A 20,798-nucleotide genomic window follows, 5' to 3' on the forward strand; every position below is an offset into this window, starting at 1 on the left:
GTTCAAATTTAATAATTCTTGAGTTATTATGAAAGCATTCCAAAAAGAAAAGTGGTATGAAGGTTAAAATAAGTAGAATTAAGCACATTGTAATGAATTATGAAAGTAACCGACAAAGAAGCATCTTTTCATTTGGATGTTTAAAGCCACAGATATATGTATCGTAGGTTACAGCTTGACTTGCACCTGAAAAAAATCTCAATCTGTTAATTTTTATAGATACTAATTCATTACATATATATATATATATATATATATATGTGTGTGTGTGGTGTGTGTGTGTGTCCTTTTAGTTGAAAACTCGAAGTAAATACATCTGTACAAGAGAATAAATGTTAACACACAAAATTTTGACATTGCAAAATGTATAAAAACTTAGTGCCACATCTGCTTTTCTTTAGTGGACATGCAAAGATTATATGTCATCTGCAAACACCTGTAATTACTTTGCATCTTCTGTGCATAAGTTTTCAAACTTTTCATATTTGATTATTCTCTTCAAAAAGATGCAAACCCATTACATCCTCTCATCTGGTTGTGTAAAAACAAAAGTATGTAAATAATCTTCATATACTTTTTTCACATAATTGTCCAAAATAAACTGAACTTTGTCAAGTCTTCATGTTGCATTATTTGAATAATCAATAAGCTAGTCAATCCTTATTAAGTTATTGTATCCACTCAATTGCATTCACTTAAAATTTGCTTTATATCACATTCTCAAATTAATATCTTTCATAAAAATCTTTGTGGCAATTAGAGAATTTAGTTGAACCATTAAAATTGCTTATTTTCTAAAATCTTCAAATGGAGCTTTGGCGCCATATTGTTTCATATCAGAGTAAGTATTCTAAAAAGAACTACTGAAGGTCGATCTGAAAGAATATTGCGATTTCGAATGGCTTATTCCCACGTCCTCCGCGTCCTCGGAATGAATTTGAAGGCACTGCAATTAAAATACACAGATTTATTAATTTCCTGTAGTAATATGTAATAATGAGGCGATGTACTAATAAGTTTTTGGCAAAGGTAGGTCTTAAGCGTTTCGAAAATACAGGACAAAAAGTGCCAAAAATCGTTATTCAGTTTTTGAGAGAATCAAGCGTCCAATTAAAATGATTTTATTTGTATTGGCGAAACGCAGAACTGATTAAATGGTGTTTTTTATGTATTGCCCCCTTTGACGGTTGTAGACTGTTAGTGATTATACGCATAGAACTTATATATTCAATTGACAGGTTATTTTTTGTGATTATAGCATAAGATCTACGTATTGGAAATTGAGGTCTTTTAAAGGGTATAACAATTCAGAAAGCATTAATATATAGCATTCGCGGTATAGGTACAATATCACCTTGAATTTTATACCCAAAATAATTGCTTCAATAATGTTACCTATAATTTTTATAATTTCGTACCATATTTTAACTGGCTTTTAGTAATTTTAATATCTAAATTAGATTTTTCTCACTAACAATGAATATACATTATTACTTAAGTTCATATTTGAAGTGAATTAATTTGTCGAATCCTGTTCACATGCTCTATTCAACCTACGATCAACAAAAATGGAGAGGAAAAAGCGTGTGCCCAGCGATTTTTTTTACTGTGCTCCAATTTTCTTGATATTTTGGAAATGGGCTAATCTTAATCTTAAGTTCGGAAGTGAAAACAATTGCACTCCTTCACCACCCCCGGCATTAATTAGATTACAATTCTTTAATTTTATCAGAACTTGTAATATACTATTTTAAAGGTAATTAAATGACTTACAACTTTCTCTATCATAAATTTTACCGTAACTTCTCTTATTTTGATCGGCGAAGAGTTAAAGGGCTCGAAAGACATTCTGGTTTGCAGCCGCGCACTCTAAACAATTACAACTCTATCAATATTTGTGTAACAAAACAATAATAAAAAGCAATAATTAGTCAGAAAAAGACATTGAATTTCAGAGATATAATAATGAGGAATCTGTTGTTTTCTTCATGGATTTTTTTTCACGAATCATGATTTTTTGAAAATCGTTTGCACTAAAGTTATGGCATTTTCTAGAATCCATCAAGATCTCTTAAACCAAGTTAATTCTAGATGGAATACTATTATTTTTAATTTTGGTGGAAATGGTACTCATAACTGATTTGTTTTTAATGAAAAAAAACATTGTAGTTGTCTTTTATTAGCATGATAGCTCACTCATTTTACACGAAGAAGTACTCATTTTAAAGCTTATTTATTACCGTAAAACCCCAATTTTCGTATCTAGCCTAATATTGCTCCTAGAACACTATAAAACAGCAATTTATTAGATTTTTTTTTTATTTTTTTTTTCATTCTGCAATCTATGAAAATAATAACATTTAGCAGAGAATGCTGACAAGTTGTTTACAATTGATTGTTTACAAATTAGTAGATACGCCCAGTGGATTAAGATTTTAATTTATATAATTTTTATTTATTCATTTCATTATTTTCGATAAAATGTATATTTCTGAAGATATTAGCAAACAAAGCTTTTTTAATTTATCTTTAATGTTTAGTTAAAAAATAATAATCTGTCAAATTTAATTTTAATATATAGTATGTAATTACATTGAACTGACATTTCACAACCGTGAGATGTGTTGCAATTGTAAACTTCGCTAATGAGAACTCGCACAGTTTCAATATATGGTTTATTACAATTCTATACAACTTGTTCTATATGATATAATGAGTTTATTATAAAATTACAACATTTTGGTGTCAGAAGTTGGATTCATCCTGTCAGAAGAAAAATAAATTGGCCTGTGAGTACAATAACCAAATTCAGAACGATCTATACAACATGGATTCAAAAAATCGTCGGTAAAATCGTTTTCTTAAAAACGACGCCACGATAGGACTACGACGCCGTCGCAGTATCTATCTTTGAGGTCGCCATCTTGAAGAACGCTTGGAAAGGACGCTTAAAGTTGTATAAACCCAAAACTGAGATTATTATAGATGCCAAATTTAGAATAAGTAAATTTTAATTAACCTTATAGAACAGAAAATTTTAGAATATTTATTTTTATACAGAAAATTTTAGAATAATTATTTTATAACAGAAAATTTTAGAACACCAATTTTATAACAGAAAATTTTAGAATAATCATTTTATAGCAGAAAATTTTAGAATATTTATTTTATTGCAGAAAATTTTAGAATATATATCAACTGAACATTTTAGAACAGAAAATTTTAGAATATATATTAACAGAACATTTTAGAACAGAAAATTTTAGAATATATATATCAACAGAACATTTTAGAACAGAAAATTTTAGAATATATATCAACAGAAATTTTAGGATATAATTTAAAAACATTATTTTTGAAATTAAATTTTATAGTTATTATATTTTAGAATTTTATTTTATTTTTGCTAACATTAAATGTGTTATTTTTTATGCTCAAATTTTAGAAAATCTTTTGATAACATTATATAATTTTTAGCTTTGATATTATAATTTTTTTTTCTTTCTCTCAAACAATAATATTTTTAATTTTAATTCATGTTTCAATTGTGTTAAATTAAATCCCATCATTTTATTATATATTTTATTACATTAATATCTGCTATATTTACTTTCAATTAATGCTGTTTATGAATTATATAGGTTTTAATGTCGAGTGAAAGAGCACCTGATAATTTGAGGTTACCACAGCAGATCAGAGGAATCTATTTTCAGTAATTATCTGGAATACCATTTGGAAGGAGGTGAGCCAAATACACTTAATCTTTTAGACTCAGTTTTTGGCAATCGAATTACTATTTCGCATATTCCTCAATTGTCCCAAAATTTTAATTCTCTTCCTTCTATTCATCTTAATACAAATATTCCAAACATGGCTCGTATGTCACTTGCTGAAGCTAGGGGTATGATTAAATCTTTTGATGGCAGCGATCAAAGCCAACTTTCATCTTTCATTAGAATTTGTACCTTTGCTTTTGGTGACATTGACGAATCAGATAAGTCTAGTTTATTAAATTATATTACTAATAATTTTATACTAGTAATCGAAGGCAGAGCGTTACAAGCTATCCAGTATAAAGAATTTTCAGATTTTGAAGACCTTAAGTCTACCCTTGAAAGCTTATTTTTAGATCGTAGATCAATTTCTGCCCTTCAGGTAGAATTTAATCAGTGTAGGCAAGGCTATAATGAGAGTGTTATCGATTACGGTCAAAGATTAGAATCATTTTAATGAAACTAGTAGATGCTACTATTAAAAAGCACAAAAGCTCAACTTATAATAATTATTGCAATGAACTGCTACAAGAGCAAGCATTAAATATTTTCCAAGAAGGGCTACAACCCTCTCTTAAAATGATATTTAATTGTAAGAGTGCAAAAACTTTAAAGGAGGCTAGGGAAATCGCTATCGAGGAAGAAACCTTAGCAAATTCATTTAGACTTCAATATTCAAAACCTGGTCCTTCCATAAATCCATTTCCTTCATCATATAGAATAAAACCTGAATTAATGTGCAATTATTGCAAAAAGTTTGGTCACCAAATTAGGGATTGTAGGAAACGAATATTTAAAGAACAACAAAAAGCTAAAGGTACAAAAGATAGTATATAGAGGGATCCAGAACCCGGAACTAGTAAGGGTAGCGAATGAAAGCAAGCTCATCTATCTTGTATAGAAAAAACATCAAATAATTTAGCATTTGTAAATATAGAATCATTAGACACAGTTAGAGATAGGATTAATTTACTCGTTGATACTGGAGCAGAAGTTAGTTTAGTCAAGGTTTCGTTGATAAGTGATGAATTAGAGATAAGTCATAAATTAGAGGATAAATTAAATTTAACAGGAGTATCAGGAAAAAATGTACAAACTTTAGGCAAGGCGTTATTTAGGATTAGATTAGGAAATAAAATAATTAAACATGTTTTTCATATAGTTAAGGACGATCTTCCTATTAAGAGCGAAGGAATTTTAGGTATGGATTTTTTAAAAACTTTTGGTGGTTCAATCAACATAGTAGATTCTAAATTAAATTTTTGTAACAATACCACATTACCCTTAAAATTCTCGTTTGTAAATTTAAACCCTAGGTCAGAAACCATTGTTCAAGTAGGCACTAATAGTGACTCAGTAGGAGTAATAGAAAAAGTAGAGTACAAAAAGATTTTTTATAGCAAGCACATTGGTTTTCCCTTCAAATTCTAATTGTTTTGTTAATATTATAAACTCAAATGAACATTCGGTTAAGCTAAAATTACCAACTTTTAATGTAGAAAAATTAGACATTTTTAATAATATAAGTTCGAATACTCCTGAATGTACAGTCGCTTCAACGTTTATTAGTAATAATAAATCAGATAGATTAAGATTAATTTTGGATAGTTTAAAGTTATCCCATTTAAATTTAGAAGAGAGAAAAGCTCTTGAGAACATTTGTACAGAATTTAATGATTTATTTTTATGTAAGTGGAGATACACTTCCGTTTACCACTCAGGTTTTTCACAATATTAACACTCCATCAGAAATCGCGCCTATTAACGTTAAGCCATACAGAATTCCAGAATCACAGAAAAGCGAAATTAATAAACAAATTAATGAAATGTTGAATGATGGAATCATAGAACGTAGCAGTAGTCCGTGGAATGCGCCTTTATTAGTTGTTCATAAAAAGTCTGATAATAATGAAGTTAAGTGGAGACTTGTTATAGATTATAGAAATTGAATGATGCTACTGTCGGTGATTCATATCCTCTGCCCAATATCACTGACATCTTGGATCAGTTGGGGAGTTCAAAATATTTTTCTACTTTAGACCTTGCTTCAGGTTTCCATCAAATTCCTATGAACCCCAATGATCAGCAAAAACCGCTTTCTCCACCCAATCAGATCATTTTGAATTTTGTCGCATGCCATACGGTTTAAAAAATGCTCCTGCAACCTTTCAGCGTCTTATGAATTCAGTGCTGACTGGTCTGCAGGGCATTAAATGATTTGTCTATTTAAATTACATTGTCATTTATTCAACTTCTCTTGAAGAACATTGTAAGAGGTTAAGAGAAGTCTTACAGAAATTGCGTAACAATAATTTACGGCTACAACCTGGTAAATGTAATTTTCTTTGTAAAGAGGTGTATTATCTTGGACACATTATACCTTCAGAAGGCATCAAGCCGGATACTACTAAAATTAATTGCGTGTCAAATTTTCCAACACCTAAATCGCCCAAAGACATCAAATCTTTTTTAGGACTTGCCATATTTTTCTACTTTAGACCTTGCCAGTTATTACCGTCGTTTTATTTCAAATTTTTCTAAACTATCCAGACCCCTCAGCGACTTATTGAAAAAAAAAGGTCAAATTCCATTGGACTTCCAACGAACAAAATTCTTTTGAAAAATTAAAATCACTTTTGGTTCAAGCTCCCATTCTCCAGTATCCCGATCTTAAAAAAATATTTAATGTCACAACCGATGCATCTGGGAAAGCCATAGACGCCGTGCTTTCTCAAGATGAAATTGGTAAAGATCTACCTATCGCTTTTGCCAGTAGAACTCTAAATCGTGCGGAAGAAAATTATTCAACTATAGAAAAAGAGTTGTTGGCTATAGTTTGGGCAGTACGTCATTTTCGTCCATATATTTATGGGGTAAGTTTAATATTATAACTGATCATAAGCCTTTAATTTGGCTTATGAATCTAAAGGACCCTGGCTCTCGATTGATGAGATGGCGCACGACGCTAGAGGAGTATGATTACGATATAAAATTTAAGAAAGGCTCTTCAAATACTAATGCAGATGCCCTTAGTAGAATTTTCCTTGTCACTGGTCAAGACTTACGATGTATTTAAGAATAAATTAGAAAGTAGTATAATAACAAATAATAGAGTTAAGGAAATTAACGATGAAAAACAATTTTTCGAAGATCGTTCTTTATGTTTAGATGTACCTCAAGATTTTGTTAGCGATAATGTTTTATTTAGGAAATTTAAGAATAAATTTAATAATATTAATGAATTAATTGGTCTAGGTAAGGAAGTAAGCGATGTAGTACCGTTTAAAAATAATGACAATTTATATTTTATTTCATAACCAGATCTAGACAAACTGATTTAACAACAAGCAAGATATTATTTAAAGTTTTAGTTAGGCTTAGAGAATTATGTATAGAAAATAGCATTAATGAAATTTTGCTTCCAAAAATAGTCGTTGAAGATGATCTAATTGATTGGGCTGAAATTCGTAGTATGATTAGATTCATTTTTAAGGATACGCTAATTTTAGTTCTTATTAATAGTTATACATTTAATGATTTAACTAGAGACAAAAAAATACCATATTTAAAGAATTTCATGTCACCCCGTTGGGAGGACATCAAGGATACAACCGGACCCTTAAGCGTATTACTGTTCAGCATAATTGGCCTAAATTAAAAAGGAATTACGTAACATTATAAGAATGTGTGAAATTTGTCAAAGAAACAAGCTCTACCATAAATCAAAATACCCTATGATGATCACTGACACTCCGGTTAGGTCGTTTGACAAGTGCGCTTTGGACATAGTTGGTCCATTAACAGAAACTAGCAACCAAAATGAATATATATTAACGTTTCAAGATTTATTAACAAAATTTAGTCAAGCCATACCGTTAAAGAGCCAAGATGCAGAGACAATAGCTAGAGCGTTTGTAGAAAATATAGTCTGTCAATATGGAATTCCATTAAAAATTTTAACCAATCAAGGTACCAATTCTTTGAGTGCATTAATTAAAAACATTTGTAAAATTCTAAAAATTTCAAAAATTCAAACAACCTCATATCATCCTGAGTCAAATGGGGCTCTAGAAAGATCCCATCGAACACTTGCAGAATATTTAAGAAATTACATAAAAACTGATCAGTCTGACTGGGATAGTTGCCTCCCTTATGCCATGTTTACGTACAATACAACTCCCCATTCATCGACTGGATTCAGTCCATATAGACTTTTGTTTGGATATAACCCTGAAATACCTTCTTCCCTTCCAAAACCTCAAACTTCCCAATATACTTTTGATGATTATGCGAAAGAAATAAAATTTAATATACAGAAATCTCTTGACATTGCCAGACAGAACCTTTTGCAGAGTAAAGAACTTTCAAAACAATAATTTGATAAAAATGCCAAAATTACTGAGTTTAAGATAGGTGATTTGGTCCTCTTGAAAAATGAATTGATTCCAAAGGGTAAATCAAAAAAATTAGTAATGCCTTGGAAAGGTCCATATAAAATTCAATCGAGGGACTCTGAAGTTAATTACATTTGATGTGTGGAACCAAATTATTAAAGGTTCATGTTAATAGAATAAAACCATTTGTTAATTAAATTGTCATTTTATCTTCATTTTATTGTAACTCATTATATATTTGTCAAGTTCTTTATGATATCAAATTTGTAATCAAAATTATTTTATTTCATATTTGTTGCCATCTAGATGTATACCATACTCATTCATAATCAATTTCGTTATATTTTGTTGTATTAGGATTTTTCATATCTTTCTTAGATTATAGCTTTTGAACTGTAAAATTTGGTATCAACTATAATCTCATTAAGGGGGATGGTTTATAGTTATACATATCTGGCATTTATGCATAAGGATCATAATCCTCTTCGAGTACTGGGACTCGGCTAAATCTAATACCTCTTCAACCACCAAGACAGCTAAGAGATTTGAAACACAGATAAGGTCTCTTTGCTTGCTGACCACTGCTGAAGAAACATTAAAATTTACTATTCTTCGTTTTAATTTTATAATAAACTCATTATATCATATAGAACAAGTTGTATATAAGTGTCGTCGTTTTAAATTTTTATTGTAATAAACCATATATTGAAACTGTGTGAGTTCTCATTAGCGAAGTTTATTTTCTCAATTACAACAGATGCATGCGCAGATTGCATCACCTGTCAGACGCATTTTGACTATCTTAATTACATATTTTAATTTTCGGCACATCTCAGCTGGAAATAATAATGTAGACATTACATTTTTCTTATTTATAATTATGAATTTACTATATTTTAATATTGTCTTAGTCTATAAGTGGAAATGTTTGGCAAATGACAGTTTCATTTGTTTTTAATGTCAACCATGCTTCGAATATTTTCAAGGTCAAACAATGATAAGCGTTTTTTTTTTGTAATTTTTTTTCCATTTATTTCTACAATCTAACTATATTTCTATAAATCTAAAAATTCTAGAAAATTTCCCGAACAAACTTCAGGAAGATTCATGAAAATCCGAATTATAGTTTAGGAGGATTAACCATTCATACATTGTTACAGAAGAATTTTATTATAAGATATATATATATATATATATATATATATATATATATAATATTATATAAGATTATAATTAGATATAATTTAATATAAGATTATATTTGTGCTTAGGGTGATAAAGTCAATCAAACACAATTGAGTTTCTCTGCCAGAAAAGAAACGAAATTTAATGTTATTAATCACAATGTCAGTTCCTAAACACATTTACAACAATATCTTCTATTTTAGAGATTATTTTTCAAAATTAATTATGCCGTGACGTATTTTTAGGTTATCTCTGGTTTTTCTATCCTAATATCATAGGAGCTAGCGCGCAAGGCTGTATCTATGACGATAACGCGCAAAATTTAAACTAAAGAAAATTAGGTATTTTTCTTTACATCTCGCCTCCCGGAGAAGATAATACAATGCAGCTGCTTACGTGTACTCTTCAAGTGTAGGCAGGAGCTGCGGGGCTTGCTTTAGCTTTGAGATGTGGAAAAAGTTTGATTCTAATTTCTTATGGCCCGGGTCTATCTTGTAAATTGAGTTTGAAATGTTTTCCAAAATTATGTAAGGTCCTAGTCTCAATTCATCGAGTTTCTTCCTATTCAATCTATTTCTATTTTCAACAAAAACAATATCATTAACTTTGAAATCCATATGTCTTTGATTCTTATCATAAATTGTAGTTATTGTTGTAGTTATGTGATCTGATTGTAATCTCCAATGCTCTTTTCCTGGCCTGTTTTAAATCATATTCAGTCTTTTTCTGTTTCAGGTCATTGGGCAAAATCGTAACATCTTTACCATAAAGTAAGATGGGCATACCCAGTAATAGTGTGCTCCGTGTCATTGTATTTTTTACACAGTCATGTGCTAAAGTTGTCCATGTAATTCTTGTGTCATGTTCATTTATCTTACATCTGATTTTATTTACCAATGTTTGGTTTAATCTCTCGTTTAAGCCATTAGAGAAAGGAGTGTTTGCTGATGTGAAAATTATTGGAATATTCATTTCATCCAAAAACTTCTTGAACTCTTTAGATTTTATATCTGGGTATTGATCCGAGAGTACTAATTCAATGTCATCTGTTCCTGCATAGTTTCTGATTAGTTTGATGAAATCATTGGCATTTTGGATATTTGAGGTCAGAATATAAGCATACCTCGTGAAATGATCAGATAACAAGTGTAAGTATCTCTTTGTTGATCTGGAACCACCAGAACCCCCAATAGTATCAATAGAACATATATAGAAAGGTTTTGTGGCTGGACCCAAGTGGGACATCAATCCGTACTTATTTTGTCCTCTTGATTTATTTTTTAAGAGTTATTTTTTAAACATACTATGCAACTCTCACAGATCTTTTTAATATTTTTCATCATGTTTTCCGATGTGTATACAGTACTAATCATTCTTTGCATCTGTCTAGTTCCTATGTGACCTATATCTGTATGTATATTCTTCATGAATTCTATACTAAATTTTTCTGTTAACTTTCTGTTATTATTTTTTCTTTATTCTTTACTTTCTTATAATATACATTATTTTTTTTATTAACTTGTCTTTTCTGCACTGTATATATTCATTTTTGACCTGATCTTCTAAGATATCTTTAAGTGTTATTATGCTTACCACTTCTAACTGTTCGTCTTGATTATCATTTGATTCAAGGATTGGGTTTCTGCTTAAACAATCAGCTTCAATGTTGTATCTTCCTGACAAATGTTCTACCTATTAGCAAATGTTGCCAATACTTCACACATTCTTTAATTGCCAGACATTGAAGATATATTGCTTTCTTCCTCTTTTGTACTTCATTTAACTTCTTAGAAAAGTATGCTACTGGTTTTTTTTCATTGTTTTCTTGTGGTTGTTTCAGAACTGCTCCGACTCCAAGAATACTGGCATCAGTGTAAATATGAGTAAGCAGATTAGGATTAAAAATTGTCAGTATTGGTTGAGAGCACAATATTGTTTTCATCATTTCATCAAATGATTCTTGGCAAGCTTGTGTTCGTTAAAAATTTGTCCTTTTCTCAAAAGGCAATTAATGGTTCCAGTTCTATAGCAATATTTGGCACATATTTATGATAAAAGTTAATTTTTCCCAAAAATTGTCTTACATTCTTTTGTGTTTTTGGAGTTGGGAAATTTTTAATTGATATTAAGTTGTCTTTCAGCGGCCTCACTGAATTGTTCTGTATTACATGTCCCAAACATTTAACTGTGACAGCTGCAAATGTGCACTTAGAGAATTTAAGTTTCAAAACTTTGCTTTTAATTGCTTCAAATAGTTGCTTCAAATGTTTAATATGATCTGAAAAAGATTTTGTGAATAATAAAATGTCATTGAGGAAACATACGGTAAACTCTCCAAGCTTGTGCTTTCGTATTATGTTTCACATTATTCTTTGGAAAATAGCTGGGAATGTCTTTAAGCCAAATGGCAAGCATGTTCATTGATAGTAACCCTCTTGTGTCACAAATGCAGTTTTGTGTCTATCTGTAACACGCAGTGGTATAGACCAAAATATTACTATTAGGTCTTCAATGACAGGGAACGGCTGCGAAGATCGTTCTTTATGTTTAGATGTACCTCAAGATTTTGTTAGCGATAATGTTTTATTTAGGAAATTTAAGAATAAATTTAATAATATTAATGAATTAATTGGTCTAGGTAAGGAAGTAAGCGATGTAGTACCGTTTAAAAATAATGACAATTTTATATTTTATTTCATAACCAGATCTAGACAAACTGATTTAACAACAAGCAAGATATTATTTAAAGTTTTAGTTAGGCTTAGAGAATTATGTATAGAAAATAGCATTAATGAAATTTTGCTTCCAAAAATAGTCGTTGAAGATGATCTAATTGATTGGGCTGAAATTCGTAGTATGATTAGATTCATTTTTAAGGATACGCTAATTTTAGTTCTTATTAATAGTTATACATTTAATGATTTAACTAGAGACAAAAAAATACCATATTTAAAGAATTTCATGTCACCCCGTTGGGAGGACATCAAGGATACAACCGGACCCTTAAGCGTATTACTGTTCAGCATAATTGGCCTAAATTAAAAAAGGAATTACGTAACATTATAAGAATGTGTGAAATTTGTCAAAGAAACAAGCTCTACCATAAATCAAAATACCCTATGATGATCACTGACACTCCGGTTAGGTCGTTTGACAAGTGCGCTTTGGACATAGTTGGTCCATTAACAGAAACTAGCAACCAAAATGAATATATATTAACGTTTCAAGATTTATTAACAAAATTTAGTCAAGCCATACCGTTAAAGAGCCAAGATGCAGAGACAATAGCTAGAGCGTTTGTAGAAAATATAGTCTGTCAATATGGAATTCCATTAAAATTTTAACCAATCAAGGTACCAATTCTTTGAGTGCATTAATTAAAAACATTTGTAAAATTCTAAAAATTTCAAAAATTCAAACAACCTCATATCATCCTGAGTCAAATGGGGCTCTAGAAAGATCCCATCGAACACTTGCAGAATATTTAAGAAATTACATAAAAACTGATCAGTCTGACTGGGATAGTTGCCTCCCTCATGCCATGTTTACGTACAATACAACTCCCCATTCATCGACTGGATTCAGTCCATATAGACTTTTGTTTGGATATAACCCTGAAATACCTTCTTCCCTTCCAAAACCTCAAACTTCCCAATATACTTTTGATGATTATGCGAAAGAAATAAAATTTAATATACAGAAATCTCTTGACATTGCCAGACAGAACCTTTTGCAGAGTAAAGAACTTTCAAAACAATAATTTGATAAAAATGCCAAAATTACTGAGTTTAAGATAGGTGATTTGGTCCTCTTGAAAAATGAATTGATTCCAAAGGGTAAATCAAAAAAATTAGTAATGCCTTGGAAAGGTCCATATAAAATTCAATCAAGGGACTCTGAAGTTAATTACATTTGATGTGTGGAACCAAATTATTAAAGGTTCATGTTAATAGAATAAAACCATTTGTTAATTAAATTGTCATTTTATCTTCATTTTATTGTAACTCATTATATATTTGTCAAGTTCTTTATGATATCAAATTTGTAATCAAAATTATTTTATCTTATATTTGTTGCCATCTAGATGTATACCATACTCATTCATAATCAATTTCGTTATATTTTGTTGTATTAGGATTTTTCATATCTTTCTTAGATTATAGCTTTTGAACTGTAAAATTTGGTATCAACTATAATCTCATTAAGGGGGATGGTGTTATACCATCTGGCAACTTTATGCATAAAAGGATCATAATCCTCTTCGAGCACTGGGACTCGGCTAGAATCTAATACCTCTTCAACCACCAAGACAGCTAAGAGATTTGAAACACAGATAAGGTCTCTTTGCTTGCTGACCACTGCTGAAGAAACATTAAAATTTACTATTCTTCGTTTTAATTTTATAATAAACTCATTATATCATATAGAACAAGTTGTATATAAGTGTCGTCGTTTTAAATTTTTATTGTAATAAACCATATATTGAAACTGTGTGAGTTCTCATTAGCGAAGTTTATTTTCTCAATTACAACAGATGCATGCGCAGATTGCATCACCTGTCAGACGCATTTTGACTATCTTAATTACATATTTTAATTTTCGGCACATCTCAGCTGGAAATAATAATGTAGACATTACATTTTTCTTATTTATAATTATGAATTTACTATATTTTAATATTGTCTTAGTCTATAAGTGGAAATGTTTGGCAAATGACAGTTTCATTTGTTTTTAATGTCAAACCATGCTTCGAATATTTTCAAGGTCAAACAATGATAAGCGTTTTTTTTTTTGTAATTTTTTCCATTTATTTCTACAATCTAACTATATTTCTATAAATCTAAAAATTCTAGAAAATTTCCCGAACAAACTTCAGGAAGATTCATGAAAATCCGAATTATAGTTTAGGAGGATTAACCATTCATACATTGTTACAGAAGAATTTTATTATAAGATATATATATATATATATATATATATATACTAGCTGACCCGACAGACGTTGTTCTGTACCCACGTCTACAATTTTTCAATATTTTATACTAATATTTACTGCTTAGTTAAAAATAATAATTACTGTTTTTTGAATTACTATCTACACCAATATATGAGTCATGTTGAATGTAGAACTGCTTCAAATAAATGATTGATCTCAATTCCCACAGTTAACACTTTAATTATTCATTTAACAAATATTAAAAAAATTTCAATAAAATTGTATATTAAAAATTATACACTGCGATTTATAGAACAAATTTATTTCCAATAGCTCAATTTATTTCATTGCATTTAAGGGTTATATAGTAATTTTAGTCATACCTGTAGATGTGGATGTATAAATGAATGAATTTTTGTTTATTCACGACTAAAACATTGATTTTCGAAATTTATCACACTAAAAATGATCGTCTGCCTTTGTGATTAATGGTCATAGCATAAGATACACGTGTTGAAAATTGAAATCTTTTAAAAAGTACAACAAATTCAGAAAGAATTAATATATAGCATTCGCGACAAAGGTGCAATAATACCTTTTTTTTCTACCCAAAATAATTGCTTCAATAATGTTGCCTATAATTTTTATAATTTCGTACTATATTTTAACTGGCTTTTAGTAATTTTAATATCTAAATTACATTTTTTTCTCAAATAAACCAATATACATTATTGCTTAAGTTTATATTTGAAGTGAATTAATTTGTCAAATCCTGTTCACATGTGCTCTATTCAACTTACGATCAACAAAATTATTGCTCTGTGAATTTTTTTACTGTGCTCCAATTTACTTGATATTTTGGAAATAGGCTAATCTTTATCTTAAGTTCAGAAGTGAAAACAATTTGCACTCCGTCACCATCCATCGCATTAATTGGATTATTACTCTTTTAATTCTGATTTTATCATAACTTGTAATACACTATTTCAAAGGTGATTAAATGAGCTACGGCACAATGAGTGAAACGGCGAAGGGTTAAAGGGCTCGAAAGACCTCTGGTTGGACAGCCGCGCACTTCGTAATTAATACCTCTATCAATATTTGTGTAATCGAAAAATACTAAACAACAATAATTAGTAATAAAAATACCTCGAATTTTCATATATATATATACTTTTATACGTATTCTTTCAGAGATATTATAATGAGAAATTGGATTTTTTTTAAATATTTTTTTTAAAAATCGTTTGTACTAAAGTTGTGGTATTTTCTAGAATCCATCAAGATCTCTTAAACCAAGTTTTTTCTAGATGGAATACGATTATTTTTAAATTTGGTGGTAATGGCACTGAAAAACTATTTGATTTAAATGAAAAAACATTATATGCGTCATTTATTTGCATGATAGTTTACTCATTTTACACGCAGAAGTACTCATTTTAAAGCTTATTTTGAGCACTATAAAAACCCATTTTCATATCTAGCCTAATAATGTTCCAAAAACACTATAAAATAGCGATTTATTGAGATTTTAATTGATATAATTTTGTTCATTATATGATTTTCGTTAAAATGTATATTTTTGAAGATATTAGCAAAAAATGATAAAAAAACGCAAAAAAGAAACAAATTTTCAGTAGCCAGTAACTTGAAAAGTATTTGCTTTTTTGAAAAACATTATTAAACATTTTTCTCTTATAATTAGTTCTTTTATCGATACCCAACGTTATTTTGAAAAAAGTAAAGTTACACCTCTGAAAAGAAATGTCATCCACCCGAGAAGTGGTAAAGGAGTTTAAATTGTTTTCACTTCTGAAGAGTAAGATGAACCTAGTTCCAAAATTCCAAACGAAATGGAAAAAAGTAGAAAAAGTTCAGACCGAAAGCGCTCCATTGAGTAAATATTCCGTACCAAATGACAAACATATGAATTTTTGACCCATGAAACTTCTAAATAATTTTTTTTTGTATTGTGACTTAGTATAGTAAGGCAAAACGACTGGAAATTGAATATTTTTTGAGCGCAATCACTTATGGCTCGTCTTGTTTGCACGAATTCGTACGGCGAATCTGTTCGCAAAGTGCGCAAACAAAATTATTGCAAGCAAAAGCAATCCACGCGCACGTTGAGAACACGATTCGCCGTGCGCGTCAGACGCATGCGCAGACTGCATCACTTGTCACATGCATGTTATATTATTTGCATCTTAAATTAATTTAATTTTTGGCTCATCTCAGCTTCTTTTTGGCAATAAGAATGTAGTCGTTACATTTTTTCTCATTCATAATCATATATATATTATATTTTAATATTGTCTTAGCCTATATGTGAATGGAAATGTTTGGCAAATGACAGTCGTCTTTTGTTTTTAATGTCAAACTATGCCTTAAATATTTTCAAGGGCAAACAATGATAAGCGGTTTTTTGTAATTTTTTCATTTATTTCTACAATCTAACTATATTTCTATGAATCAAAACATTCTAAAAAATTTCCCGAACAAACTTCAGGAAGATTCATGAAAATCCGAATTATAGTTTAGGAGGATTAATGAAACTTACATTGTTACAGAAGAATTTTATATATAAGATATATATATATATATATTTAATATAAGATTATAATTAGATATAATTTAATATAAGATTATATTTGTGCTTAGGGTGATAAAGTCAATCAAACACAATTGAGTTTCTCTGCCAGAAAAGAAACGAAATTTAATGTTATTAATCACAATGTCAGTTCCTAAACACATTTACAACAATATCTTCTATTTTAGAGATTATTTTTCAAAATTAATTATGCCGTGACGTATTTTTAGGTTATCTCTGGTTTTTCTATCCTAATATCATAGGAGCTAGCGCGCAAGGCTGTATCTATGACGATAACGCGCAAAATTTAAACTAAAGAAAATTAGGTATTTTTCTTTACATCTCGCCTCCCGGAGAAGATAATACAATGCAGCTGCTTACGTGTACTCTTCAAGTGTAGGCAGGAGCTGCGGGGCTTGCTTTAGCTTTGAGATGTGGAAAAAGTTTGATTCTAATTTCTTATGGCCCGGGTCTATCTTGTAAATTGAGTTTGAAATGTTTTCCAAAATTATGTAAGGTCCTAGTCTCAATTCATCGAGTTTCTTCCTATTCAATCTATTTCTATTTTCAACAAAAACAATATCATTAACTTTGAAATCCATATGTCTTTGATTCTTATCATAAATTGTAGTTATTGTTGTAGTTATGTGATCTGATTGTAATCTCCAATGCTCTTTTCCTGGCCTGTTTTAAATCATATTCAGTCTTTTTCTGTTTCAGGTCATTGGGCAAAATCGTAACATCTTTACCATAAAGTAAGATGGGGCATACCCAGTAATAGTGTGCTCCGTGTCATTGTATTTTTTTACACAGTCATGTGCTAAAGTTGTCCATGTAATTCTTGTGTCATGTTCATTTATCTTACATCTGATTTTATTTACCAATGTTTGGTTTAATCTCTCGTTTAAGCCATTAGAGAAAGGAGTGTTTGCTGATGTGAAAATTATTGGAATATTCATTTCATCCAAAAACTTCTTGAACTCTTTAGATTTTATATCTGGGTATTGATCCGAGAGTACTAATTCAATGTCATCTGTTCCTGCATAGTTTCTGATTAGTTTGATGAAATCATTGGCATTTTGGATATTTGAGGTCAGAATATAAGCATACCTCGTGAAATGATCAGATAACAAGTGTAAGTATCTCTTTGTTGATCTGGAACCACCAGAACCCCCAATAGTATCAATAGAACATATATAGAAAGGTTTTGTGGCTGGACCCAAGTGGGACATCAATCCGTACTTATTTTGTCCTCTTGATTTATTTTTTAAGAGTTATTTTTTAAACATACTATGCAACTCTCACAGATCTTTTTAATATTTTTCATCATGTTTTCCGATGTGTATACAGTACTAATTATTCTTTGCATCTGTCTAGTTCCTATGTGACCTATATCTGTATGTATATTCTTCATGAATTCTATACTAAATTTTTCTGTTAACTTTCTGTTATTATTTTTTCTTTATTCTTTACTTTCTTATAATATACATTATTTTTTGTTATTAACTTGTCTTTTCTGCACTGTATATATTCATTTTTGACCTGATCTTCTAAGATATCTTTAAGTGTTATTATGCTTACCACTTCTAACTGTTCGTCTTGATTATCATTTGATTCAAGGATTGGGTTTCTGCTTAAACAATCAGCTTCAATGTTGTATCTTCCTGACAAATGTTCTACCTATTAGCAAATGTTGCCAATACTTCACACATTCTTTAATTGCCAGACATTGAAGATATATTGCTTTCTTCCTCTTTTGTACTTCATTTAACTTCTTAGAAAAGTATGCTACTGGTTTTTTTTCATTGTTTTCTTGTGGTTGTTTCAGAACTGCTCCGACTCCAAGAATACTGGCATCAGTGTAAATATGAGTAAGCAGATTAGGATTAAAAATTGTCAGTATTGGTTGAGAGCACAATATTGTTTTCATCATTTCATCAAATGATTCTTGGCAAGCTTGTGTTCGTTAAAAATTTGTCCTTTTCTCAAAAGGCAATTTAATGGTTCCAGTTCTATAGCAATATTTGGCACATATTTATGATAAAAGTTAATTTTTCCCAAAAATTGTCTTACATTCTTTTGTGTTTTTGGAGTTGGGAAATTTTTAATTGATATTAAGTTGTCTTTCAGCGGCCTCACTGAATTGTTCTGTATTACATGTCCCAAACATTTAACTGTGACAGCTGCAAATGTGCACTTAGAGAATTTAAGTTTCAAAACTTTGCTTTTAATTGCTTCAAATAGTTGCTTCAAATGTTTAATATGATCTGAAAAAGATTTTGTGAATAATAAAATGTCATTGAGGAAACATACGGTAAACTCTCCAAGCTTGTGCTTTCGTATTATGTTTCACATTATTCTTTGGAAAATAGCTGGGAATGTCTTTAAGCCAAATGGCAAGCATGTTCATTGATAGTAACCCTCTTGTGTCACAAATGCAGTTTTGTGTCTATCTGTAACACGCAGTGGTATAGACCAAAATATTACTATTAGGTCTTCAATGACAGGGAACGGCTGCGATTGAGGAACAACTATTTTATTTAGGTCTCGGAAATCGATGCACAATTTTGATCTTTTATTTTCAACTCTTTTATAAGCTAATGTATCTGCTGCTGCGAATGGGCTGATTCTTCTATTATATTTTTTTCCAATAATTTTGCAATCTGGTTTTCAATCCCTTTCTTGTCTTCCATGGTGCAACGATATGGCCTTTTGCTCAGTGCTGGATTTACAGTAGGGGCAGTCGGGGCTACTGCCCAGGGCGGCAAAATTTGGATAGCAAGAAAAAAATTCTATACAATGTAGTTAACTGATTGTTTTAATAACAATTTTTATTTCTAGAAAAATAATTAACAAAACATAATACGATTGCAATGTAAAAATTGGGTTCAAATAGCCGATTATTAAAATTTATTATTTTTCTTTGCCTTCCTCTCCGAACGTAAATTATCAAATTGGTTAATAAGTTATTATCGAATTTGGCAATTTGGCTAATATAAAAATTCGTAAATGAGCTGAAAGTTTAGGAAAAATATATTCTTCAGATCTCGAGCCCTCTTAAGATGAAGAATTCGTGCACTTCCAAGCTTATAGCAAATTACTGGAACTTTTCCGTACTGAAAATTACATTCTATGAAGAGCTTTAACATTTTTTAAAAAATGTAAAAAATTAACTTTAAAAAACTTTTTTTTATATTTCGAAAATTATGAACTTTTTTCAAAGCAATCGCGCTGCATAGCTGTTTCAGAGACTAAATATCGAAACTCGATTACCATTTTTCGAAACGGCTGGACCTTCCTGTGTCAAAAACTAATCAGAACGTCTCCCCATCATCAATACAAATCTAATATTTTTTTAGTTATTCAAGTCGATTTTGAGAACACGGATCAACCGATTTGAATGATTCGATTCCAATTGATAAGAAGACGTGTTGTTTAATTATTGGCCAAGGCTGGTCCAACTGTTTCAAAGATTCAGGCCAGAATTCCAAAAATGATAATTCAGTTATTGAAAAACGGAGCGTCCAATATCATTAAAAAATGTACATGCATTGACAAAATGAAGAAATGCTCAAATTTGTGGGAGGCACATCTAGCAGTGATCCAATAAAAAAATTGGAAAAGAAGCATTTGGCGATCAAAAGTGATTATTAGACATATGCACATCAAATTATCAGATATTTTATAGATATTTTAATGATAAATGTAAATTTTGAATACATTTCTATGGGTTCTGTAACATTTTTATCGCGCTTACACGCTTTTACACGTATTTTGCGTCTACGCAGCTGAAGGAGCGCGATTGCTTTAAAAAAAGTTCAAAATTTTTAATATATTTCAAAATATAAAAAAACACAAAATTTTCAAAAAGTCAATTTTTTTCAGTTTTCAAAAAAAAATTTTTTTTTTTAATTTCGATT

General features: G+C 30.0%; 1 protein-coding gene across 1 annotated transcript in view; it reads right to left on the reverse strand.

The window, feature by feature from the left end:
- Nucleotides 1–291: 291 nt before the first annotated feature.
- Nucleotides 292–20,798, reverse strand: part of LOC113370102 (apoptosis inhibitor 5 homolog) — a 49,909-nt gene continuing 29,402 nt past the window's right edge. Inside the window, exon 10 of the mRNA XM_026610770.1 lies at nucleotides 292–946. Coding sequence (XP_026466555.1) covers nucleotides 861–946 — 86 coding nt within the window. The 3' untranslated portion in view covers nucleotides 292–860. The remainder of the gene's footprint in view (nucleotides 947–20,798) is intronic.

Source organism: Ctenocephalides felis, unplaced genomic scaffold (assembly GCF_003426905.1).
Source record: "Ctenocephalides felis isolate EL2017-DRISC unplaced genomic scaffold, ASM342690v1 CF-g0.4_SCAFFOLD_01492, whole genome shotgun sequence".
NCBI lineage: Eukaryota > Metazoa > Arthropoda > Insecta > Siphonaptera > Pulicidae > Ctenocephalides > Ctenocephalides felis.